The sequence below is a fragment of the Dasypus novemcinctus genome, chromosome 3 (genome assembly GCF_030445035.2).
Source record: "Dasypus novemcinctus isolate mDasNov1 chromosome 3, mDasNov1.1.hap2, whole genome shotgun sequence".
Classification (NCBI taxonomy): Eukaryota; Metazoa; Chordata; class Mammalia; order Cingulata; family Dasypodidae; genus Dasypus; species Dasypus novemcinctus.
In genome coordinates, this window is record NC_080675.1 from 7,261,227 (window position 1) to 7,287,152 (window position 25,926).

Here is a 25,926-nt window from a genome sequence, read left to right on the forward strand (position 1 = left end):
TGTGGGCCTTTTTTTTTTTTTTTTGGTGGCTGGTTGGGGGATGAAGTTTGTCGCCCTTTTGCACAGAAGGGAACCCCATATCATTAGAAGTGTGATATAAGTCAGCTGCTCCGATTCCACGGGAGAATAAAGACGTGTGCATCAAAGGTGTTATGCCAGGCTGAATTTATTCATTTGTAATTCACACCTGAAAGAAAACAGCTCTGAGCATATTTTAACAACCCCTAATATTTTTTAAAGGGTATCTTTTTCCTCTCTCATATATTATGTACGTATGTATATTTCTTTTTTTTGACACGGGGAGGTTGCTCTCTGCTCTGTGTTTTGGCCATGGCGATTTTTGTCTGGCCTTCAAAAGATTTTGTAACATAAAACCAGTCATTTCCCAAGTCCTGGAACGGGCGGTAGAAATAGCCAGGGAGGCTGGGGTTAGATGGTTGGGATGGTTTTGGGTGGGTCACTTGGCTGGTCACTGCAGGACTACATGCATGTTACTTGCAGGCAAGGAAGACCAACTTCGGGCGCACAATAATTAGAATTCTGTCTCAGGTGAGATGCAGCCGTGCCGAGCAGCGGATATTTTCCTCTGTAGCACCCACCAGTTTCTAGCGCCTTCTCAGAATTTCACTCCCGGCACTGTCTCTCAGCTCAGAACAAGGCCTGCACCAGCCTTCTCTTTCCCCCTTTCATCTCCCATTTCGATTGCTTTGCCTTCTCTGTTGCTTGTTGTGATAAAAATACTTTCCAAAATAAACTTTCAGTTGCATTGGCTTTTGGTGGATGGCAAGCCTAGACGCCGAGGCCGGCCTGGCGCCGCCGCGGCCGCTAGGGGGAGCCCGGTGCCCGTGTCATGCCGGCGCTGCCGTGGGCTGGGCACCGGCTTCCAGCCGCCGCCGCGGCAGTTTACGTTGCTGCAAAATGTCTTAAGTGTGAAGTTGTAATATTGATTTTCCTGCAGAGATTCGTGGAGGACAAAATGAGATGATAAGTTTGAGAAATCTATTTGCAAGCCCTCGCCATTGATTTACAAGCCCACATCGGGCGGATCTGGCCTCTTTTCTTTCTTTTTTCTTTCAGCGGGTGACATGATTAGTTTTGAATGGGTGTGTTTGCTCTCGGCTCCTCTGTGGTTCTTGAATTTCTGAAAATTCCGGTCTGCTGCTAAAGCAGTCATGATGGGGCTCGGGGGTCCGTGAAGAGCGATCGTCATTTTGGTGATAAAGTCTCTTTCCATTTCTGTGTTGCATGTCACAGGCCCAGCCGACAAGCACCGATGAATGGAAATCCTTTTAGCTCAGATTTTATAACACTTGGATTCTCAATCCCATTTGTTAGATAATGTTCCCACCATGCGAAGGGAAGTAGTCCCATTCCCCAAAGATAGGAAATGCCGGCTCCATGCGTGAAACTTTCTTTGGAAGGAGTGTAGGTGTGCCAAGCACAGTGTTTCTAAAACCTTTCACCCCAAATGGGTGACTTTTAGGGAGACGCTTTCTCCCCTGACCCTGTCATTTCGTGGTGGGAAATAGCGTGGATTTCTGGATCTATAATGTCCGCTTTTCCAAGTCCAAGAAATCTGCAGCCAGCACAGCACAGCCTTACGCTCGATTTCAGTGTCTGGCAGGAGAGGTTGCCCTGTGACAGGAAAGGGTGCTTTCTTCTAACTTGAAAGTGAAATAAATTAGGTCAGACAAAAGCCTAGCGCTGTCATCAGCTGGAGAAAGAGCCTTCACTCTTGAGTACAGAGGGCCAGCAATTTATCTGATGATTTCTCTACTTCATTGAACGTTTGCGTCGAGCCCGTGGTGAGGAGCACATAGCTGCAGCAAGCTCATGTGACAAGTCCGGGATGAAGACCCACCGTCGCCTCGCAGCCCCGGGCCGGGCAGTGGCCTCTGGTCTGCGGAAAGGCGTTAAAAAATACTCAATTTAGAAACCCTTTGCCTTGGAACTCGGAGGGGTTTCACCAGCTGTTAACTCAACACAGATGACAGAGAGGACCGTGAATGCATGGGGAAAAATTCCTAGGTGGGGAGGGGAGAGTTGGGGGGCAGCCTCTTGTCCTTTGGGGACCGACGGCTTGGCCTCCTGGGGCTCCTGGCAGCCGTCCAGATGGGCTCATCCAGCCCCACCTCTGGCTGAGACGCTGCAAGGACTTTGGCCTTCGGGTTTAACGGTGGACACGGACGAGTGGGGGAGAGTAAATGACCTTTTGGTCAAGGTCGTGATCCCACCGGGGCGCCCTTCTCTGAACATGGTGTTAGCTGTCGACACACAGATATTTTTCGTGGGGAGGGGGCACAGAAGAATGCCGGGAAAGGATGTCAGAGTCATCTGTCACTCTGTGGCACTCTGTTGACTCCCCACCCCCCCCCACTCCCCCGCCGTGGGTCTGGGGTCTCTTGTGCTCCGCCGTCCCTGCACCTCGGCTCACTGCTCCCGTGAAGCCACCTTCGGGTCTCAGGATGTCGGGGAGATCTGCTCACGTGTTGTGCCCCCATTCCCCCACCTCTCCAAGAAGAGCCTGCTTGTTGACTCTCTCGAGCACCAGGTTTTCCCAAGGCAGCTTCCCCGAGCAGGCTCTTTGGGGGCACATGGCAGCCTAGGGAGGGGCAGAGCCAGTGCGGGGTGGGGGGTGGGGGGTGGGGACAGCCTCGTTTTTTCCTGGTAAGTGACACCAGATCGAGGTTTGATTAATGGTGCCACATTCGCAGGGACTTTTGCACGGCGTTTTGACATGTGCGAGTCTTTTGTGCAGTTGCTTAAATGGGAGAAACTCACTCTCCTTTTTTTCTACGGCGGCAGATCATTTGCTTGGGTGCTGGATTAGCCAGTCCAAGCTATTTCACTGTAATGAAATCTCAGACCACACAAAAGTAAGTAACTTCCGAGTTTAAAAAAGAAAATCCTGTTTTACTTTTGTTTATGACCCCCTTCCACTGAACTGCTTAAATACAAATACATTTGTGAGACCTTCTAATGAGTTCTGGACTAAAATGACAGCCAAAAATGACTCGGGGAAGGAGAATGCCAATATTCCTGTGATGCACATGTGCCTCCGAGAAGGATGCGCTGCTAAGAATTAAAATAGTAATAGTAATAATGGGGTCATGTTTAAAGCTTTACCTTGGAAATGAGATGTTGAAAGCAATCCTTGCCCTTGCTGTTTTGCTGACAAGCCTCCAAGGATTTGAACCCCTCCAGCTAAAGGCTTGGAAGGAAGAGCCTTCTTTTCTCCCACTTAGCGTCTTTGAAAAATCGTGTTTTTAAATAAAATCAGTCTCATCATTTGGCCACACAGAATGCTTTTGTATCACGTCATCATGAGCCCTGTTTGGTTTCTGAGGATTTAAGGTGTTTGCAGTTTTCTAGAATCTGCTGAAGGTGTCTGGAAGAATTCCTGTAGCGGTCGTTTTTATTTTTTAAGTAACTGTTTTATTTATCAGAACAAAGGTCACTGCGTCCAGGCTTTGGTCTCACACGGCCTTGGCTTCTTCTGACAACCTTTCAGCCTGGACAGGGTCTGTGAAGACACCTGACTGCTGTTTTCCTTGTGCACGTGTCCTCTTTTCTGCCCTTGAATTTGTGAGACCTCTGCGCTCTGTTTTTTTTTTTTTTTGGGGGGGGGGGATGCTGCGCTAGAGGAGGTGCTGGCCCACGACTGGAGAGCAAGGATATTTTCCTGCATCCTGAAGCCAGGGTGGGTTTTGTAGGACCATCTGTGCCAGGGTGCTTCTCCCTAACTCACCGCCCCCCACATCAGACTTTCCCTTCTGGAGTTTATCGATGAGGCCTGTGTGAGCCGAGGGTCCTGCTGTACCAGAAAATCCCTTCACGGCTGGACAGGACTCTCCACCTTCCTGGCCTGCAGGCTGCGCCCACACCGGGCCCCCCTGGCCGAGGCAGCTGAGCTCCTGGCGGTTTTCGTTGGCCGGAAACCCACAGGGGTACTCGGTGTTGGACCCGTGGCCTTCCCTCTGTCTTCTGCCCGGATGCCGGAAACGGTGGACGTTGTGTCCTCGGGCGGCCAGGCCCTGGAGCGGACAGGGCCTCCATGGGGCGGTGGGCGGCCTGGCCAAGCCTGGTCTCCTCCGAGCTGCTGAGAGGCCGGGCGCCGGGCGGAGCCGTCCTGCGACGCCACCGGCACCGGACGCCCTCGTGGCCGTGCCCTCCCGGCTGCCCGGCGGGAGCAGCAGGCCTGGCCGGCCGCGGACTGCAGCGCCCCGACGTCTCTTGCTGGGCTCTGGCCTCCACGTGCGCAGAGCCTCCGAGGCCGGCCTGGCCGGGCCGGCGCGCCCTCTTGGCTCCGTCCCCTCCTCTGCTCTTTGGTACCCTGCGTTGGGAGAACGTCATGACATCTCTTGTCATGCCTTTGAGCATCATCCGAGCCACGGATTGTCTTCTCCACGAAGACCTGATTCCTTCCTCCCCCCACCCATCCCTTCCCCCTTTCCCCCTCTCCTCCCCACGGTTGTTATTTTCTCTTGGATCCAATAAATTAAAAATGGATGGCAGCTCAGAAAGTGTTGTGCTCCGCTGAGAGGGCGTGCTGGGGTGCCTCCCTGCCGGCTGGGGTCCCAGCCCCCCACCCCCTGAGGGCTCGAGAGGAGACGGGCAGGGCCCCCCACTTCTCCGTACAGTGGGCCCGCTGACCAAGGCGCCGCGTTCGTAGCAAGCAGGTGGAAAGCCTGGTCGGGTGCTGAGCTCTGTGGATGGATGCTGCGTGGGGCTTGTAAATACGAGAGCACACGACCGTGGCCGCCGGGATGCTGGTGGCACTTGATTTTAAGATCCCGGCACCCCTTCCCCCACTCCGGGCCCCTCCCCGCCCCGAAACAGTCATTATTGTGTGTGGACTGTGGCTTCGCCATGAAAGAGATTTGGATTTGAATCAAAGCAGGGCAAAGGGGAAAAGTGACTGGGCGTGCTCTGGGGACCGCAGGCGGCAGGCCCCCTTGGCTAGAATTCCCTCAGGGCAGGTGCAGGGGCGGTTGCTCGAGATGTACCAGGGTGGGTGGCGGGAATTGCTGGGCAGGTAAGACCGCGTAAGCCCCCTGCAGCTGCCCCAGGGGCCTGTCGGATCGGCTGGGCCAGGGTTAACAATTTCCTTCCATTTCTGTCTTCGGCCCCGAATTCCTTCACAGCCAAGCCGAGGCACCGGGGAGTTTGTTTTAGGATGGAGCGCTTCCCCCTCCACTTAACAATGCTGGCCATTATTATTTGTGAACCCTGATTTCATTGCTTCTGAACGCGTTTACCAGCTGGGAGGAGGCCCAGTCTTGTAAATAAAATGTGGTTTTGTTGTAAAAGAAAACTTGACTCTGAGCGTGTGTGTAAATAGATGTCCTTGCGCTTTAGGGTTTAACGTTCCGGAACCCACGGCGGACCCTCTGATCCTGACGTTTGAGCCCCGTCTCCTGCTTGCATCCTTCGTCCCCCCCCCCCCCCCCCCAAGAAGCCAAACGTCTTAGCAATGGCTCGCCTTCGCGCGGCTCGTGCTGTAGGGAGAACAGCAGTGTTTTGCAGGGCTGCCCGGCACTTGGGGAGCTTTTCGCGAAAAGTCCAAACAAACCACCTCAGTGGAAAGCCTCCCCGCCGCCCGGCGGTGTGCTAGGCCTAGGCTTGCAGGACGAGGTAGCACCAGGCCTGGGGATCCCAAAGGCCGCGTTTGTTTTCATCGGGCTCTGCCGTCGCCTGGTGCCTTCTCGTCCCCGGGGTGGGGGGGTGGGCGGTTCGGAGCCCCCTGCCTGTGGCGGCCGGGGCCTGGGGGCTGCGGGGGCTCCCGGTGGCCACGGCCGGGCCCGGCTCGGGAGGGCCCCGGGCGGGGGGGGGGAACCTGGGCCGAGCGTAGCTGCCTCCTTCGCTGTCGTCCGTTCTTGACACAGTTCAGAGAAGGGACACACGCGTGTGCGCGAGCACACGCCCGGCCCCCACGCCCTATCCGTCTGCCAGCGGAAGTGAAACCACAGCTGGCTTGGGAGGTGTCTCGGGAGGCCTCGGCCTGCGCGCCCGGCCCTCCCGCGCGGCCCCAGAGGCCCACCAGGGCTGGGGTTCTGGGGGGGGGGGGGTTCCGTGGCCCGAACGCCTGGGAGGACGGCGCCCCCTTCCCTGGGAGTGGGGCCCGCGGCGGGGCGGGGCTCGGTGCCCCCCAGCCTGGAGGTGTCCCCATTCCGTGGGGTTGCCACCCCGCTCTGTCACCTGTGGGGGTTTTACTTTCAGGGCTGAAAGTGGGAGGAAAAGGCGCTTTTTGTCGAGGTGCAGCGAGAGGGCTCCCCGGCCTGGGGGTGGGGGGGGGCGCAGAGTTCAGGGCCTGAGCAGGGGAGCCCGCGCGGCCACCCCCCCGGGAGCGCTGGCGCGTGGGGACTTGGCGACGCGGGAGCCCGACTGCAGCACAGCAACCGGCTTTGGATACTTTCAAACTCAATTACTGTGGCTCACGAGGGCTTGCGGCGGGAGGAGAGCGAAAAGGCAGAGACTGCCAAAAAAAGGAAAGAATACCAGATGTTACCAAAAAAAAAAAAAGTGCTGGTACAGAGGCCTTGGCAAAAGCGGGTGGGGAGAGGGGGTGCTTGCGAGAAGGCGTCTGTGAACTTTGCTAATTTTTAAATTAGTCTGTGTTTCTTTTGAATTAGAAAATGCATTTGAAATTACGTAGCTGTAGACCTCCTAGCAGGGAGGAGAGAGGAGATATTCATGCTTCCGAGCTTCTAACCCAGGAGAGTGGATGTGGCTGAAAAAGTTAATGAGACACAAAACAGAACAAAAAATAAATAAGACCCAAAAATTAAATTAAAAGCAAACCAAAAAACCCAACAACAGCCAACACCTCCTCACCCTCAGACAGGGGAGCAGGGTGGGAAGGTGGAGGCATGCTGTTGTTAGTTTCTTCTCAAATGCAGTTGGCTGGGCCTGCTCAGGAGGCTTTGAAAACCGTCCCAGGTAACTTACCTGCACCCTCCGCCGGCCTACCATGGAATTTGCCCCTCGTTTCATTGGGATTCTCCATTTCATTTTGTCCTTTTTTTTTTTTTTTCAGTTCATTTCCTTTGTGCCTTTTTTCTTAAACAAAACAATATTTTGACATCCTCCTCCTATTTATTAGAGCTCATTCTCTAGAAATGGCGCACAATGCATCCTTATATTTCTAAAGAATTGTTTTCACAGCCCTCTCCTTTGGCTCTGAAATTATGTACATGTAATTGGTAATTAAAGGTGCGAGCTTTTCAATATAAACAGTATTGCTCAATGTTAGACCGTTTGAAGGGAAAAGAGGCCCGAATAATTACCTTTTACATTCTGACAAACGGTTCTCAGGAATCCAGTCTCCCCTTAGAGCCACTGCTCAGTGCGAGGGCTGTGATTATATTTCCACCCTAGCAAGGCATCTTTTCATAAAATAAATTGGTAAATTAATTATGTAGTATTGTCTTCAAACTCTTCTTTAAGTAAACTCCGATTTCTTTTTCAAGTGTAATTAATGGTTTCTGGGATGGGCTTTTCGGAGAACCTTGTAGCTTCTTTTTGTTAGAGAGATGCAGACAACAGATTTAGGATTTCCTCATCTGCGGGATATTTTTGTCCTGCCACATTTCTAACGCATTTCTACATTTAATTCATTGAAGGCTCTGTCTGCTGTTTAAAAAAATAACGCCGGGCAGGATCTCAAGTGGTAATTTCCCGTCTTGGGGGTACCTGTGCATCCACCTCCAGTCACAGAAGTTCGTATGTGCGCGTGATACGCCCTGTTATCACGCATTCTGTATTCAGTTTTACACAGCGGCCCTCCCAGGCCTGGAAGCTCGTGCTCAGGAAATACAGAACAGTGTTCTATGTAGAATGCAAGGTCCTGCAGAATTTTTCTTATATTATGTCTTCCTTGGCTCTGGCCTGTCAATAACTTCGCTGTGTTTTCCTCCTTTCCATTCCTTTTCCTTGTTTTTCTGGGATTTTTATTATCCTTCACGAAATACCATACAACTTAAAATGCACCTGCCTCCTCGGCTTCCAGGCCTCTAGCCTGCCCACCTGTGCTTCTCCTAAGACCCTGCCCCTCACGCCTTCTGTGTGATGGCTGACCTCTGCTCTTGACGAATTCCACCCTGAATTTGCTCCGACCACGAGGGGATAGGAGACCTCACTGTCCACTACTGCTGATGATATTCTTGACTGCAGAGTCTTCCAGTTTTTCCCCAAGGGCTTTGCTGCCTTTTTGAGGCATTTCTTAGCTTCAGAATATTTGGGTCCTATGCCCTTACCAAAAAGCAAAATAAAATAAAAGGAAAGGACATGTATCCGCTCTAAGGAAATACAAAATACCCAGCTCTTTGGAAGTGTGCTTTGTGATCTGCCAAGAAATGCTTTTGGAGAATTTTTTTTGCCTCCTTTTTGTGGGAGTGAAAATAAAATCAACCAACAAAAAGTGGGGAGTTGATGAGTGTCTGGAGGTCAACAAAGGAAGGGAAATCTGCCCAGAAACTGGCTGTCCTGGGTAGTGGCGGTGTCCCTTTCTGTAAGGTGTCTCTCAGCCCCTCTTGCCCTGCACTGGTTTTTCCTTCAATATGTTTTCCAGCCAAACCCACTTGTTGCTTTCTGAACGTGTGGGCTTCCTTCTCTGACACCCGGCTGGGTTTTTCTCTTGTTTGGTGTGCGGCCAGCTCTCAGGTACCAGAATGTGAGTCGGAATTCTGTGAATGGAGAGCGGACAGGCAGGGAGGGCAGCCAAGTGTAGGAGCTAGCCGGGCCCAGGCTACCCACTGGCCTGGGGAGTCTTAAAAAAAAAAAAAGAAACAGACTGATGTTCGGACCCCAGTGGAACTGGTCCGGGCCGTGGCCCCGGGCATCAGGATTTTTCCAAGCTCCCCACGTGATTCTCATCTGCAGCGAAGATCCAGGGAATCTCTGGCTGACCCCGTCGGCAGGCGGGCCCACGTCTTTTGTGGGGCCAGGTCGTGTGTGCAGGGGAATGTGTGTGTCCGCTGTGCTGGGGGAGCCCGGCAGGAAGTAAGCTAGGAGGTAGTCAGGTGAGCACGATGTCTGCCACGGCCCCCCGGGAGCCTCAGCGGGACCCACCTGCAGGGGCCCCGGGAAAGGACCCGGCGAGCCCCCGGCCGCCAGCTGCCGGTGGTGGGGAGGGGTCGGGGCCGGAGCCTGTGACTGCCTAAGCCCATCTCTGTCTTCTCTGCCCTCCCCCCTCCCCTTTCTGTCTCCAGCAGAGGCTGACCATGTGGAGGCCGCCAGCCTGGAGGACGAAGATGAGGGCCTGGAGATAGAGGAGCCGAGCGGCCTGGGGCTCATGGTGGGTGGCCCTGACCCTGACCTGCTCACCTGCGGACAGTGTCAGATGAACTTCCCCCTGGGGGACATCCTGGTTTTTATAGAGCACAAGAAGAAGCACTGTGGCGGCAGCCTGGGCGCCTGCTACGAGAAGGGCCTGGACAAGGGCAGCCCGCCGCCGCCCTCGCGCTCCGAGCTCAGGAGGGTGTCGGAGCCGGTGGAGATTGGCATCCAGGTCACCCCCGACGAAGATGACCGCCTGCTCTCGCCCACGAAAGGCATCTGCCCCAAGCAGGAGAACATGGCAGGTACGGACCGCGGCGCCCGCCTGCGCCCCTCGCCGCTCTGAGGGGGGGAGGGCTCGCCCTCTGCCTGAGGGGCTCGGTGCCGGGAGGGCCCCCCCGGCTGGGGTCTCCCACCCGGGTAACGCTCCGGGGGAGATGGGCCTGGGGCTCAGGGAAGCCCGCCTGGCCCCACGCTGCTCTGCTTCTGGTGAGGGTCTCTCTCTGGGCCGGGTCCAGAGCAGCCGAGCACAGGGTGGAAGTTGGGGCGTCTGGCCGGCCCCCTCTTTCTGGTGACGCTGGAGCCGGGCGGTTGGCTTCCAACGTGCACTTCACATGTCGGCGGTCGAGTTTCCTCGTGGGTGAAATGGAGCCTATGAGACCTGCCTGCGTGGGCGGGTACCTGGCAGGCGCTCGTGAATGCGAGCGCGCGTTTCCTCCCCCTGCCTCTCTCAGGCCTCAGTTTCCCCATTTGTAAAAAGAGGTGTTAGGGCCGCTGATCTCAGAGGTCTCTTCGACCTTGCCTGATCCTGAAGGTGGGTCCAGTGGGAACTTGCCGGAACACTGCGGCAGTGGGGGTGGGTGGGATGTGCTCTTTGGTCTGCCCACTCAGCTGACCACTTGTCAGCTGGTTTCACCGCCTGCAGAACAGGTGCAGAGGCCTGTCTGCCCCAGGTGTGGGCTTGCCTCCCTGCTCTGGGTCAGCTCCCATGCAGTTTGCAGTCAGTCCCGCTCTCCTCCAGGGAGTCACTACTCTCTGCAAACCAGTGGTGACTCCCAGGTTTGCTCCTGGTGTGAACTTGTGAGCCCAGGAGGCCCAGGGGAGAAGGGCCTGTGTTCCGCTGGAAGCGGCAACCTGTCCTGGAGCAAGGCGGGGCAGCGGCGTTCCTGCAGGTTGGAGTTCGAATCCTGTTGCTTGACTTTGGGCAAGCCGCTGGGCGGTTCTGAGCCTCAGGTTCCCCATCGGTCTGTGGAGTGTGTGCGCCAGTACCAGCAGGAGTGGTGCGAGGATTGAAGGCGTAGGGGCTCCGTGGATGCTCTGTGGACGTTGCCCTTCCCCCAGGAGTCCCGCCGGCTCTGGAACATGCGAGTGGGTGGCCTGGGGGGGGGGATTGGTGGGCGGAGCTCCACTGCGTTTCTATCACAGAGGCTAGCAAGAGCGCTGGCAGGACTGAGGCTTCTGGTTCTCCCAGAGGGGTGTGCCCGGTGTGGCCTGGGCATCCCACTCCCAGCAGGGACCCCCGTCGCCCTGGTGGCGGTCCGCCGAGGGTATCGCAGCAAGTCCAGCTCTGCTCCATGCAGCTGGGTGGCCCTGGGCCTCGCTGTGCTCACCTGTGAAATGGGACTGATGAGACCCCGCACGCGTGGAGACCCTGCGGGGCCTGGGCTGGAACCACGGGCCTTGACTGAGAAATAACGCCCGGCGGGAGCTGGCCACAGGCCTAAGTGGACACCGCTTTGCCAAGTGCTTCCTCGGCTAGGCCCGGGGGGTGAGAAACGTGCTGGCTCCTGTGTCTGGGCCGCGCCCCCCCATCTTTTCTTTGCCTGATGCTGAGATGGTCTTCCCAGGGACGGCGGCCCCGAAACCCACCCCCCAGCCTTTCAGGGGCGGCTTCTCGCGAGGGGCTCGGGCCCCCCGTCTGCGCTGCAGTGGAAGGGCCTTCTTCTTTCCCACTGGAGGCTTTTCCCAATGAGGGGCTGCAGATCGTCGAGGGTCGGTTCGTTTAAGAAAGCGACTACATATGATTTCATAAAAGGCGAAGTTAATCTCCGGGGCGGCTTTGTCCTTGTCTTTTCTCCCCCACCCCCCTTTTCGAGTTGTAATACGGCAGCGGTCTACAGTATTTTTATTTTATGTGTGACAAAAGATATTCTTGGCCTTTCTGTTCAGCCACAGGACGAACGGATTTCTTCATTCTAGAAGAAATATGTAAAATAATCCTTTAGAAGTCTAAAGAGAGATGTTTGTTCAAAGCATTTAAAATGTTATTTTAATCAAAGGCACAAAACAGCCTACATGCTGTGTCAGCCGAAGACGACCATTCCATTCTAACAGTGCATCTTGCTTTTCCTTTCCAGTCCCCCTTTTTCCTTTTTCCCTCCCTACTTCGGCACCCCCTTTTTAAGAAATTATTTAATAAAAAGGAGAGATGAAAGAATGAAACTTCAATGGCTCAAATGTAGAAAGTAATTTAATATGGTGGGAGCATTAATTATTTTAGCTTAATTGAATTCTAAGGACTGCAGGAGTTGCATTTTTGTAGACAAGTCCTGTTTATTATTTCTCTGTGTAGATTAACAGGAAAGGAGACACAGATAACTTTCAGTTATTTATTGTAAAATAAATGTGTCAATTCATGTGTAAAGCAAGCTGCTCAAAGATAATTGAGTCTTTATATTTTAAGAGGGGGCCTAGGGCTCGCAGGAAAGCCACACAGCTGCTGCCCGTACCCCAGGGCTCCGCTGGCCCTGGCCGGTGGCTGGGGAGCGGGTGTCGGTTCCTTCTTGGCTCTGCCTCCGGCCGTGGCTGTGCAGTCCGAGGTGCGGGTCCCGTGGTGGCCGTGAGGGTGTCGTCTTCCCTGAGTCGGCCGCTCGCCTGCTGTCCACTTGGGGCCTGGCCTTTCCTCGCTGCCAGCGGCTTCCAGTCTAGAAGCAGGGGCTCTGCAGGTGGATGGGAGCGTTGGCCTGGTCTCTTTCCCCCTCCGGGCCTTCCCAGGGTGAGGCGAGCCCTGGAGTTTTGTCCTAGGTCTCACTGGGGCGTGGGCCCTGGGTCAGCCCTTCCCTGGGGACAGGCATTTTGGAGACGGTGTAAAAGGAGTAGTTCCTATTCTTTCTTTAAACGCTAGAAGAGTAGGAGAGCGGAGGGAGGAGTCTCTGAAGCTTTGCTTCCTGGCGTGCCTGCACTCATTCATTCGTTCATTTCCTCTTTCCGCAACCAAACCCCCGCTGCCCCCCTCTCAAGCCAGGCCTCCCCGCCTGGTGCAGGAGGTGACCGAGTTCCCAGGGGTGGGAGAGGGTCAGCGGGGGGTGTACACACTGCTCGGTTCCACCTGGGGGACGTGGCTGCTGTGTCCGCTGGTATCAGCCTTGCCCTTGATGTGTGCAGTGCAAGGCTCAGGCCCTGCTCCCGGAGCACCTGTTATGGGCGGTGGAGGTCTGTGGCCGCCCACTGGGGACAGCGGGTGGGGGCCTGGTCCGTGGCCGCCCATGGGGGACAGTGAGTGGGGGCCTGGTCCGTGGCCGCCCACCTGGGACAGTGAGTGGGGGCCTGGTCCGTGGCCACGCATCTGGAGACAGCAGGTGGTGTCCTGGTCTGTGGCCACCCATTGGGGACATCGGGTAGGGGCCTGGTCTGTGGCCGCCCGTCTGGGACAGTGGGTGGGGCCTGGTCCATGGCCACCCATTGGGGACAGTGGGTGGGATCTTCGTCCATGGCCACCCATTGGGGACAGCGGGTGGAGCCCTGGTCCGTGGCCACCCATTGGGGACAGTGGGTGGGGGCCTGGTCCGTGGCCACCCATTGGGGACAGTGGGTGGGGTCTTCGTCCATGGCTGCCCATTGGGGACAGCGGGTGGAGCCCTGGTCCGTGGCCACCCATTGGGGACAGTGGGTGGGGGCCTGGTCCGTGGCCACCCATTGGGGACAGTGGGTGGGGGCCTAGTCCGTGGCCGCCCGTCTGGGACAGCGGGTGGGCTCCTGGTTGGTGGCCGGGCTTTGGAGTCTGCCTCTGCCTCTGATATACGTCCCCACGGAAGCTCTTTACATGTCTTGGGGTCCCTTCCCTCTCCCTGCCGCTGCTGAGGAGCTGATGGAGCACCCCTCCACCCAAGGGGGACCGGCGCCTACTCCTAAGACCCCGGAAGGGGAGACGAGAGGGGGTCCTGGGCTTGTGATGTGGTGTGATCTGGGCTGGGCCCCGCTGAGCAGGGAGTGTGGACGTGGCCGGGGTTTGGGGCGGCTGTGCGTGGGGCCGGACACGGCCCAGGCCCACGTCCACGCCCGGCTGCCTGCGAGCCTTGGGCGCGTCCCTTGACCACCTCGGCCCGTTTCTCCTCTGCGAGTGGACTTAATACTAATCTAAGAAATAATGCGTGCCGGGCACGGGGGAGGTGTGTGGGAAGAGGGGTCCCCTCTCTTGCCCCTACGGGGTCTTTGCCTCCCTGGTGTAGGATCTCCTTGGACTCGGGTTCTACCGTTTGGTTGGCGCGAAGGTTCCAGTAGGGTGGGGGACCTCCACCATCAGAACCACTGCTCCCCGTGGTGGGGTTACATGGCGGTGCAATGGGGACAGCTCTCTGAGAGCTGTTCGACCTGGGGAAGGGTTGGGGGTGCTGAAGGAGTGGGGCTTTGGCGTCCATCTGCCTGGGCTGTGGCCATCTAGGCCACGTCACGTGGCTGGGCCTCAGTTTCCTTGTGTGCACCCAGCTTTCGAGGTTATGCTGGAGATGGAATGAGCCTGGGGGCATGAAGCACCCACCTGGCACAGTGTCTGGCCAGAGGTAGACCACCGAGAGGTGGAAGCTTCTAGAAAGCAAGGCCCTGGGAGGCATGGACCCGCCTGGCCTCACGTGGTGCTTGCTTTCCTTAATCAGACTTATTAAACTTAACCTTGGATAGCTCTCTTAGCTATTTCCTCCAAATGCCTCCCTAGAATTCCCGTTTCATAGCCGCCGAAGGGAGGGGTCTTGATCACAGGAGGTGCGTCCACCTCCAAGTGAAGTTCCGAGGGGAAGGAGCAGCCAGCGCTGCCTGCTGTGGGTTTGCTCCCGGATCCCCACTGGAGAAGCACAGGGGACAAGCAACGGTGAGAGGCGGTGGCCGAGCCCCTGGGCTCCGAGAGGGCAGGCGGTGCTGGGCTGCCTGCCTGCTGGACCGTCTCAATCCGGAGCCCAGGCAGGGTGTGCGTGGGGCTTTGTGGAGCTGGCTGGGCACAGACAGGGATTTGTTTGGGGTTCCGGTGACCCATTGCTGAGCAAGACGTGTTGCAGAAAAGGGTTTCCCTTCTGCTGGAGGCTTTAAGTCTTGCTCTGAGAATGTTCATTTTGGGCTTTTAAAAATAAATGTGAAAAAATTAGAAAAAGTAGTTTGACCAGTGAGAGAAATAACTCGCCTGGGCTGGAAACTGGAGATAAACTCCATTTGCAGGTTGTCTTAAAAAAAAACCACACATGCATTTGATAGAGTTATTTTCCCTCCAAATCATGATGAGTTAAATCCATGTGCGTGGTGGCATGGATTATCTTTTTTTATTATTATTAACTCGTGACAGCTAATTATTAGTTGTGCCTGCACTGAGGAATGTGGCAGGGGGGACCTAGTGTTGCAGGCCTGACCTCAGAGCCCGGGGGGGGGGGCGGGGAATGGCAGGTGGTGGGAAGGAGGGGGCCCACCTGGTACTTGGCACTGGGCTAGCTGCTTCTCAGGGGTTGGCCCAGTGACTCCTTCAGCACTGAAATAGATATTTCTAACTTGACTTTGGAGTTGGGGCTCAGAGAGGTTACGGGATTCACCCAAGGTCACACAGCAAAGCTGAGTCGGACCTGGGTCTGCCTGGCATCCTTGGTGCGCGGAGGGGCATGGAGGCTGTTAGAGAGAGGCATTCTACCTGACTCGCTGCTCACAGAGCCTTCGAAGGGCAGGCAGTACCCCGGGCCCCGTCCGAGGTGCTGTGTGAAGCCCATACCAGGTGCGGTCAGGCCCCCGGGAGCCTTGCCCCATGGCCTGCAGCATCTTCATATGCTTGTCTTCCTTACACGTGAGCTCCGATGGAGCTGGGCTGGGGTTTTGGTTTGGCCAGTTACTGGCTGTCTGCTCGTCCAATGCTTCCCTCCTAGGCTTAGTTTTCTGTGAAATGGAGGTAATCTTTCTCTTTCAGGTTCGCTTTAGAGAAACGTGTGTGCAGACCGGGTCCTCGTGGATCCTTAGCTGTTGTTATTACCACCACCCAGAGCCACCGTAGGGGCCCGGCTGGAAGGCCTCGGCGCCAGCCCGCCCGTGTTCACCCGGCCTGCGCCTTGCCCGGCCTTCCAGGGCTGGTTCCTGGCAGCGCTGACGCCAGACCTGAGCTGACTTAGTCACCTCGAGTCGGGACAGCTACCCTCCTGCCCCACCAGGCTGCCCAGCCCTGCGGCTTGAGCAGGCCACGTCACCTTGCCCAGCCCTGTCTTCCGCCCCCGCAGAACGGGGGCCAGTAACGCCTGCCCTGCTGGCCTCCCCCTGAAGGCCCTGTGCCAAAGGGGCAGACCTTCGCAGAGGGCAAGTGCCAGCCACGACGAGGCTTTGGCACTGAAGGTGCTGGTGAAGGTTATAGAAGGTTAGGGGAGGAAATACTGGCCAGCTAAAGGATGCGCTTTTTTCCTTCCTAGAGTTTGGGTGCTTTTTGTTGCTCCTTTCCATCGGGGATCCCCTACCATCAGCAGCAGTTCAGGAGAGAGGAAGGAAAACAAGAGAGTAAGAAGAAAAGGCAGCCGGGCTCCCGAGGGGGAACTTAACTAGCATTCAGCCTCAGTTATTATTATTATTAGGTTTTTTTATTTGACAGTAAATATTTAGCAGTTGACTTAAGTTTTTTTTATTAGGCATTTGACAGCTTTTGGTTGTTGCTTGCTCCTGTGCCTGGCTGGTGCAGCGCTACCAGCTCTGGAACGTGAGGAGTGGGCTCTGCCTCGGGGGGCTATGTAACTAAGGCAGCCCTGGCGGTCACCCCAGCACCCCTGGGCTCGTTTTTTTAACTGAGTGAAAAAAAAAGATGATTTTCATATTTGGATTTTTAGTTTCACAAAGCTCCTTGGAGCTTACTGTGTGCCAGCCATCGTCTGAGCGCTTTACAAACACTAACTGATAGCAGCCACAGAACAAACCTACGAGGCAGCTGCTAGTGTCACCCCCTCTTCATGGAAGAGGAAACTGCAGCGCAGAGATGCGCAGTCACTTGCCCAAGGTCACACAGCCAGGGAGTGGGAGGCCCAGGGTCTCAGCCTCTGCAGTTGTGCTCCTCTTCGGTTTCCTCCCACGTGCCCATCCATCGTCTCCACCTAGGAATGCAGTAAATCCACTATTAAAGATGAGGAAACGGAGTCAGACAGTGGTCGTGAGCCTGGCCATGGCCACATGTGCTAGGACACGGAGTCGGTGTCCGGAAACCAGGCTTCCTGACTTCCGGTCTGGACGGGACAGGACAGGGAAGCATGCTGTGTCTCCTCTGGGTCACACCTGCTGGGACCCCATGTCCCAGAGGGTCTTGTGGCTCTCCTGGGGGTGACTGGGATGCGTGCCTAGAGACCCTGGACCTGGGGGCTGAAGTGGGCAAAAGAGCAGGGGCAGTGGGCCCCGCACGCACACACCCGCGCTCCACGGGGGGACTGCCCTCTGGCCCTGCGACCCCACCCCGTTGGGTCGGAATAGGTGGGTGGACGTCCGCCTTCCGGGGACTCGGACGTGCGAGCTGGGCGGGCCTCCTTGCCCGGTGGTGGCCTCGCTGTGTGACCTTGAGCCGGTCCTGCTCCTCCCTGGCAGTTTCCAGCAGCCTCAAAGAGCCTGGTGCGATTTAGGCAGGGGTCGTGGGGGGCTGGGGGGCCGAGCCTGGGGGCTCCGGCTTTCCGACTAAACTTCCGTCCTGCTCAGTAGTTCCGGCTCCTCTGAATTTTTCATCTTAGGCTGAACAAGTGTGTTTTCTTTGAAAAAATAGTGGCTAAAAGGGAAAACTGTTGTACCCAAGGATCCACAGGGCCTCTTTCTGCTCTGAGCTGTGAAGATGTGTCTGGGAGAATCGGGTGGAATTTCTTGCCAGGTTAGAGGAGTTCAAGCCTCAGGCCTTACCCAGGCCCCTGCCCTCTCCCAGGCCTGTGCCTGGTTTTGTCTTTTTTGGTGAAGAAGGCACCCCTGCGTGAAATTAACCTAGGGCCCACAATCCCTGGGCCCACACCTGGCTCAGGTATCGCTAGGTGTCGGCCGGTGACCGGTGGGGAGTTGGAGTCCCCAGGAGGCAGGGTGGGAGCGTGGGCTGGACTTCCAAGAGCAGAGCCTGGGGCCTTGGGGCCCCCCCTCCCTGCCCCGCGCTGGACCCAGAGGAGGGGAAGGCTTTGGATTCCCCTTCCTGTGGAAGGCGAGGCTTCATTGGATTTTTTTGAAGTGGCTTTCCTTCGGCCCCTCCTGCCCAGGAGCAGATTTTATCGGGAGGCCCCTGGGATGGCCGAAGCAGGCAGCCGAGCTGAGTGCTGGGTAGCAGGGGTCGGGGGGGTGGGCAGGGAGCGAGGTGGAGCTGCTTGATGTTCAGCTGACCTGGGAAAAGGGCCAACCCGCGTGGAAACTGGGACCTGAGATGCCTTGAGTGGAAAAATGGCCACTCGAGGTCCTTTTGTTGGCGGTGAAAGGCAGAACCCCGCACTTCTGGCATGGAGGGGAGAAAGGCAGTTATCAGAGGCACAGGCCGAGAGTGGGGTGGACCCCAGCAGCCCAGCACGGCCAGCTCTCCCCAAGCCAGAGCAGTGGCCGGTCGGGCTGTCGGCCGCGGGGCCCAGGGGCGGTGTCCTTCCGTGGCTCAGGTGCAGGTGTGCATTTAGTCTTCGGTAACTCCAGCCCCCAAGGCTCAGCACAGCAGGTGTGTGCGTCGGCGGCCCCCGACCCCGGCACGTCTGTGCTGAGCGATGGAGGGCCAGCGGGCACATCTGTCCACCCCAGCAGTGTCCAGGAAGCACGATAACCTACCTGACTTTAGGCAGCGACGGGATCCTTGAGAGAAGAGAGAGGAGAAAGCTTTGTTCAGTCTTTTTCAGGGCAGACGTGCCTTTTGGGGAGTCGTGGCCGCAGCCAGGGAGTCTAGGGGTCCTCCCTTGGGCTGGGGGACTGCCTGTCCAGCAATGGTCTCCATTCTTCCTGCTCCTTAAGGAAAAGACAGACAAGCCTTTGGTGGCCACTCCCCCGCCCTGCATCTGGCTCAGAGGGTTGGGGTTGGTGGCCGGGGCAGAGCCAACCTCCCCCAGTACAGTGGGTCCTTTCCCCTCCCACCTGCCGCTCAGAGCCAGCCAATTAAGAAGACTAAACAATGCGGTCTTCTGCCTGCGCCGTTGACATCACTGGCTTGTAAAACTTTCCCTGCAAATGGGGCCACTTCACTCGCTGGGAAAAAGCAGCGTGCAATTTCCCTGACCTGGCCTTTGCTTTGGAGAGAAGGCGAGAGACAGAACTCGTTTCCAGAAACAGACGGGCACAGGGCGGCAAACGAGGTCTACACTCCGGTGTCCGGACAGCGCTGCGGGGGTGCGCGAAAACGGCCGTTTCGTGGGGACGCGGGATGGGGCGCTTTGGGCCTGGGTCATTGGTGCGTTCTAGCACTGCTTGCGGGGGTGGGGGCGGGGGGTCAAAAGCCTCCCAACTCTGCGACTAAACCTCCTCTCCCCGCTCCCAGGAAACGAGGCGCCACCTGCCTCACCCCCCACGCAATTTCCCCGTTTCTCCGACGTTTGCAACTTGCAAGACGTCTCTCTCCTGCGTTTTCCCGCGCCACCGCCCCCACTTCCCACCGGAGTCTCGGGGCTCTCACAGCCTCTCCTCCCCCTGACAGTGTCCCTCCCAGCAAGTCGCCCCGCCCCCCCGGGGGGTAATCCAAGGTTGGGGTCCCCTAAGGCCCCCGTTCGCCGCCAGGCCCGGCACGCCATTGCCTTGCCCCAGGCGGGCGGGGGCTACGGCCTGCATCCCCCGGACCCCGCATCCGGCATCCCGCGGACGCTGGAGCAAGTTGGCGATTGCGCGGGGGTCTCCCCTGCACTCGCGGGCCGTCCGGCTCCCGCCCCGGGCCTTCCAGGCGCGCCCAGGCCCCTGTCTGCCGGCGGCCTGCGGTCCGGCTGCGGCCTCTGCAGCCTGTGCCCAGGGCGCGCGGCTGGACGACCGGCGACCACCTCCTTCCTGCTCTCCTCCGACCCAGGCCCGCCGCGCTCGTTGATTGGGTTGACCTGGGGCGGGGACAGCCGAGGGGGGCGCCCAGCCCATGCATAATTCGGGGGCTTAATGGGCCAGCTGCCCGAGCTGGGCGGCGAGGGGCGGGCGCAGGGCGCAGCTGACCCTGCCCGCGTCTGGCCTCGCCGGGAAGGCGCGCTCCTTTCTTCCTCCCCTGCCAGCGCCCCTCCCCCTCTCGGCCCGGGGCCGGGGAAGGCGGGGGGGTAGGCAAGTCCGAGGGGGAAACCGCGGGGAGGGGGCTTCCTCCGTGCAGCCCTGCCACTTTGGCTTCTGTGGGAGGGGGGCGTGCAGCGAATCGGAGCCTCTCGGACCCGACACCCGAGGAGCCGGGGGACTTGGAATGCAGGTTTCCTCGGATACCCTGCAGCCCTTGAACCTTTCTTCCGAGCCCTTTCCCGCGCCAGCGGCCCCCCGCCCTGCAGCCGCCGGGGCGAGCTCGCCCCTGGCCTGGGGCCAGCCCCCTTCCCAGGCTGCCGGCGGAGATGGATGGAGGCGGAGACCCAAGGTCAAGGGCGGGGAGCCAGCCGGCCAGGGGCCCCTTTGTGCGCGCGGGGCCGCCCCTCCCCCTCCTGCGCCCTTCCCCCCGCCCCCTCCCCAGGCCTGGGGCGCGCGCCCGGGAACTCCCTGCAGACGATCCCAGAAGTGGGGAATTGCATTTCAGGACCCCTCAAACCTTCCTGCCACCCGCCCCCTCCCCGGAGCCGCAGCGCGCGCGGGCAGCATTCCATGCCCAGTGTTTGTCCCGGGTCCTGGGGGCGCCCAGGGGGGCCCCTCCGCCCGCCGCCGGCGCTCTCCGAAGGATCGTACCACCCTCTTCAGCCCACCTTGGCCGCCAGAGTGAGGCCCAAATGGAAGGCGTGCCTCAAAGAGTTTCCTTGTGCTTTTTGTGTCCCATCCAGGGGAAACGGTCCTGTCCAAAAGCAATTTTCTTTGGAACCTTTTTTTTTTTTTTTCCGGGGCAGTAGGAGCCTGCTTTACTGAAGGGAAATCCTGGGGCTGAAATTTAAAAACACTCAGGGACAAAAGTGTTTTCCCGATTGTGTGGGAGTAGAGCCCTCCACAAGAGTGTGACAAAAAGCCCTGGTGGAATTACAGGGAATTAATGTCACTCCCCCTCCCCCTTGCTTATCTTACAGTACCTCCCCAAAGACAATTTGTATGCAATTGGTCACCTTGCTAGGAGTCTCTATTTTTGCTGGTTAAAAATTGGCTTGGAATTGTTTAAAGCACTCAAACAGGCCCTTCAAGACCCAGCAAAGCTGGGTGCACAACGTATCCACCCCAAAGCTCTTAATTTCTTGTTCAAACATTTTCCCAAAGCTGTTACTTAGGAAATAAAAATGTATGCTGTTTGCCTATAGAAGATTAAAAGTTTACCTTCACTATGACAGCTTTTCCAGCCTAGGGTTGAACCATGTCTCTATTTTCTATTATTCAGAAATAGAACCAAGCAGAAAAGGTTTGCTATAAGAGTCAAGGTGGTTTAAAAAGTGTGTGTTTATGATTTGGACCAGAAATAGTGTCTTACGCATTCTATGCTTTCAGGGCCAATCTATTTAGTAAACAATGACTTCGTGGCGTTTTGAGTAAGAGTTGCTCTTAAAAAAAACAAAACGAACTCTAGATTTAGCTAACCCGGACTTTGGGTAGCTGCTTTGCTGGTGGAAGACTCTGAAGATATTTGCCAGTTTATTTTTTTGAAAGGCCTACGAACAGGTAACAATTTCAACACTTGGAAACTCAAAAGCTGTTGCCAGTCTTGGACAGGAAAGTTTTCATATCTGCCTGAACTTGCTCGCTGACTCTCGGACGTCCATTTCTAACAGTTCTAACAAGATTGAATCTGCCTTTTGAATATCTGTAAATCCGAGCAGAGATCACGATCCGGGGCTCGTAATGGTCTGAGACGAAAAGCCAGATTCTTGTGTTTGATTAATATTTATGTTACCAAATTCCTTTACAGAAAGAAAGATGAAACAGTAATTGTGTGTGTGTGTTTAAAGGGCCCCATCCTAGGTCTTTGCAGTTCATTTAGAGAGATGTACACTGGAGGATTTTTGGAGGCAAGGTGGAGGGGGAGGGGTAATTGTTTGCGTTTTGCTGGAAAGAAAGGTAAACGTGTGCTTGGCCGACTTACTTGCACCCAGGAGGAGGCCAACTTCTCGTCTCTGGTTTCTTTATTTTGACTACACGACAGTGATAAAAATTACGCATGATTCCTCCCTCTTGACTCAGGTTCAGGCTTGGGGCTGGGTGGCGTGAGATTCTTGTCCAGGATCCGCTGTGAGGGGAGCCCCGCTGCTCTCCCCTCAGGGCCCCCACTCCAGGGGGCACATGTCTTTCCTTGCTGGAGAGGCTGCTTTGCCAAGGGTTTTCTGAGCCCTGGGATGTGACTGCAGGGCACAGGTGGACTTGCCTTGCTTTGTTCAGGAGGAACGTGTGAGAGATTTGCTCAGAAGTGTGTGTGTGTGTGTGTGGGGGGGGGGGGATTGTCAGCTGGATCCTCCTGAAATGCCAGCAGAATTGGTAGCCAAAGAATCCTGGGGAAGCCTTCTTCTGAGGTGCTGTTCAGCATCTTCAATTTTATTACTTTGAGATTCTAGATTTTCTTAGGTCAATTTTTTTTTTTCACAAGTGGAACCTTCCAGAGCAGCACCTGAGTCCTGGTTAGACGCTGGATAAATATTTGTTGTTGCTGGAACGTTCAGGGGCCACTTTAGAATGAAGGCAGCAGATGGAGATATTGGCGAGCAGGGGTGCACCTTTCTCTCAACTGTATTTGCTTCCCAAACAGCCCCGGGCAAATCAGTTAATCTCTTAGTTTCTTCATCTATAAAATGGGGACATCCAATTGTTTACTTTCTGTCACCATCCAGATAGGAAAACAAATCAGTAGGTAGGAGTGAAGCAATTGCTGATTTCCAAGATATCCTGGAGTGTAGATAGACTGTTACTGTTCAGTCCGCTGGGTGATTCATTTGCAAAGGCAAAAAGGGATCAAATAGCTTTCCTGTATCACATGCCATATTTAAGGCAAGGAGGAAGAATTACACATCTCAGGTTTATGGGGGAGGACTTGGATTTTCAACTCAGTAACCTAACACTGATGGGAAATACTGCCCCCCCCCATTCATTTTAGGGGTTTTCCTCTCCCCACCGGACCCCTTATAATTGTCAGGAGCCTGTCAAGGGACTGTAAATCCTCAGGCGTTCTGAGCAGCCTGGCTGCTGCCTTGACCTCAGGACACAGAGAGGCTTCTCTCCTTGACATTGGGCTGCTGGCCCGGGAAAGAGGCACCGGGCATGGGCACTGGGGAGGAGTGCATACAGCAGGCAGCCTTTAAGTGCACGGTCTTGGTGGGTGCAGGTGAGGGAGGAATGCACTGCAGACTGGTAAGGAAATGCTCGTTTTCCCTTTGCCACCGCCTCTGGAAGCTCATAGAAATTAGCATTTGTGCTTGCGGAACACACAGCTGGCTGCTCTGAAATGGCACCTTCACGAGGGAAACGCGGCCTCGAATGTCCTGTTGAGGCTCCGCCATACATTTCTGTCGTCGTTTTTCTTTTGCAAAGCCCTGGTTTCTGTTCCCAGCAGAGGCTGAATGGCCTGACTTGGGTTTTTAAATAAGACCAACCTCTGGCACGGCCAGAAACCTCCGGTCTGGTCTCACTCGTTGGGAAATAAAGCTGCTTTCTTGATATATTTGGTTTGCTCGCCCTGGCACGGCCAGGATCTCGGGCTGGAGTTTGGGGTGTGGGATGGGAGAGCCCGGCACCTCTCGCTTCCTCAGGGGGAACTTGATAGAGCCCCTGTTCCTTGGCATCGGTGCCGGGGCGAGGGGGAGGCACGGCAGCTACCCCGTCTGCGTTGATGCAGGCACGGAGCCAGGGCTGTCTGCTGCTCCTTAATTGAATACAGATCTAAGTAAATTCCACGTGGGCATGCAGTGGTGGGCAGGGAAGGCAGTGCTACCCCCCTCCCAGCCCCAGGTTCTGGACTTGGAAGCTCACCCTCTGGACTGGGGAGGGGGGGTGTCTGTCCCTGTACCCAGCCCACATGCTTGCAAAAAAAAAGGAAGGGGGAGGCAGGTGACAAAATCACGCAGCACCCATGTAAATATTGTTTGTATGTGCTGGGTCTTCCATCTTTTGTTAGTGGCAGCTCCTTAATTAGCCAGCCGATTACTGCTGCCTTCCTCTGACACGTGTGTATATTTTGGGGGCAGAAGATTCTTTTTCTCCTAAAAAAACCCTTCAAACCGAACGATTTAGGAAGCACCCGTCCAGAGCTGCACGCCCCTTCCTTTCTCTCCCCTGTCGTCCCTGCATCCCTTTGCTCGTCCCCTGCTAGTCCCCCTCTCCTTAGACTCAAGCGGGCTCATAGTTGAGTGGGGGAAAGACACGTTAAACGGAGCTAAATAAATCATGTTTACGCTTGGCGTTCTTGGTAGTGAAAAATCTGTTGGCTGTTTTTACTTCCTTATTTCTCAGCATTCGCTTCCTACCTGTTTTTGAGCACATGCCCAGAAATAGTAGTTTTGTCAAATGAGGGGATAATGCCAGCCGTTCTCGCTGCCAAGAAAGCTGCTGGATTGCAAAACAGAGTGACGTTTTTTTAGTGACACTGATGTTTTTTTCAAAGAAATTAGGATGTAGAATGAGGGTATTAAAATGCACTTAGGGGGAAAAAAAAAAGAAACCAGTCGCCCCTCCAACCCAGGAACACGCAGCGAGCGGCCAGGTTTAGAGACAGGTCTCATTTTTGTTTGCACTTGGCAGCTCCAGGGGCGGGAGGCGGTCGGACGCGAAGAGGCAGCTTTGGGGCTGGGAGAGCTGAGTCAGGCTCCCTTCATTTCAGTCCCGAGACCTGATTTCTTCTGCCATTTTGGAGGATGTGGTGCAAAGATTTTTTTTTTTTTTTTTTTCCTTTTTCTTTTTGGTTTTGTGTTTGTTTCGTGTCTGAGGCCTGGACTTTCTTCCTGAGGTGACGTCAGGTGCTAGGCCGAATCTGGGTCTGGAGCTCGGTGGACTCCTGGTGGCCTTACCCTGGCTTGTTTTTCTCTAGAGGAACGGCCTGCGGGACCTGCCTTCCGCGTCGTTCTGGGCGACGTTGGTCTGGGGTTTCCTTACGGGGCGGGCATCCGGGGTGCCGTGTGCGGGGCGGAGAATTTCCCGGGCAATCGCAGCGGGATCTCAGCCGCGGATCCTGAGTTCTGCACACTTGCAGTCACAAGGGAGGGGCCGGGAAGCCCGGGCCCCGCGCCCCTGTGGAGAGGCTCGGCTCTGCGAGTCGGGGAATCTTTGCAAGGCTTCTCCGGGGCATTCAATCCGAGCGAGGCCCGGCCACGACAGCTCTGTTTCCGAGAAAGCCAAGGGGAGAAAATTACAACAAAATCAAAGTCAGCGGGGCTACGATTTCCCCCATTTTCTAATGGGAATACTCTGCAATAGAAATGATATTTCCATGGAGGCCGGCGCTGCCGGTTTCTTTAATTACATTAAATAGCGGTATAAACCTCCGCTGAACGTAAACCTCTGTTACAGCGGCGCCGGGCGCCGGGCTGGACTGAATCGTAAGGAGCAGTGTTACTGGTGTTAATGTGTGAACAATTTTTATTAAATTAATCCCGCAAAGTGTTAATTTTGACAAATTTTGTTGTGCACACACTGGAAGCCACCACTGGCGTTTTAGAAGCTGGGAAGGCATTTCACGTCAGAAAACTGAGAGAGTGGCTGTCAGAGCTGCTCCCTTAGAGGAAGACTTGTGATTTTAGCCATCAAATGCTAGCTGGACTGAAAAGAAGGCCCACGATATGTGTATTAAATGCCGTTTACCTACGGAAAACTCGGGTAAAGGAACTACTTTGTCGAAGGTAATTACAGGCCTGCTCAATTTTTATTTAGTCAGTGACATTTCGATCTTGGCTTAGAAACATAAAGAGGGCATGGCAAGATTTTATTCTTAGGTGATGCCGAAGCATTGGCCCTCCATGTTTTTTATATGTCCACTAGAAAAAGGTGAAAAGAAATGAAAGAAAAGGAAGAAGGAAAAAAGGCTCCATCTACAACAAGATCCAGAGAAGAGCTGGATTTTTTATGACAACAGTAGAGATTCATTGAATATCACTCGCTGATAAATGCAACTATAATAACCACAAACAACAAATTACAGCAGGGCCCTCTTTTTAAAAATCGGATTTTTAAAAAAAAACCTTCTTGCGACCGAGTTTATTTTCTACTCCTTCTCAAACTAGACACTCCAGCCGATCTTGGTGATGGCAGTTCCCTTCCTGCCCAGGTAGAATTTTATGGTCTGGCCTTAAAAAGGTTGGTGACATTGGAGTTGCTCAACTCCAGCTCTAGCTGCACCTGGAATTTTTGTTCCTTTCTCTGGCTTCTCCCGGTTTGAGTCATCGC

At 55.6% G+C, this 25,926-nt stretch overlaps 1 protein-coding gene across 2 annotated transcripts in view; it reads left to right on the forward strand.

The window, feature by feature from the left end:
* Window positions 1–25,926, forward strand: part of BCL11B (BCL11 transcription factor B) — an 89,614-nt gene that overhangs the window by 4,599 nt on the left and 59,089 nt on the right. The window contains exon 2 of one of the 2 annotated variants that reach the window (XM_004447691.4): window positions 9,210–9,581. In XM_004447691.4, coding sequence (XP_004447748.1) covers window positions 9,210–9,581 — 372 coding nt within the window. The remainder of the gene's footprint in view (window positions 1–9,209; window positions 9,582–25,926) is intronic. The other variant, XM_004447692.4, reaches the window with a different exon arrangement.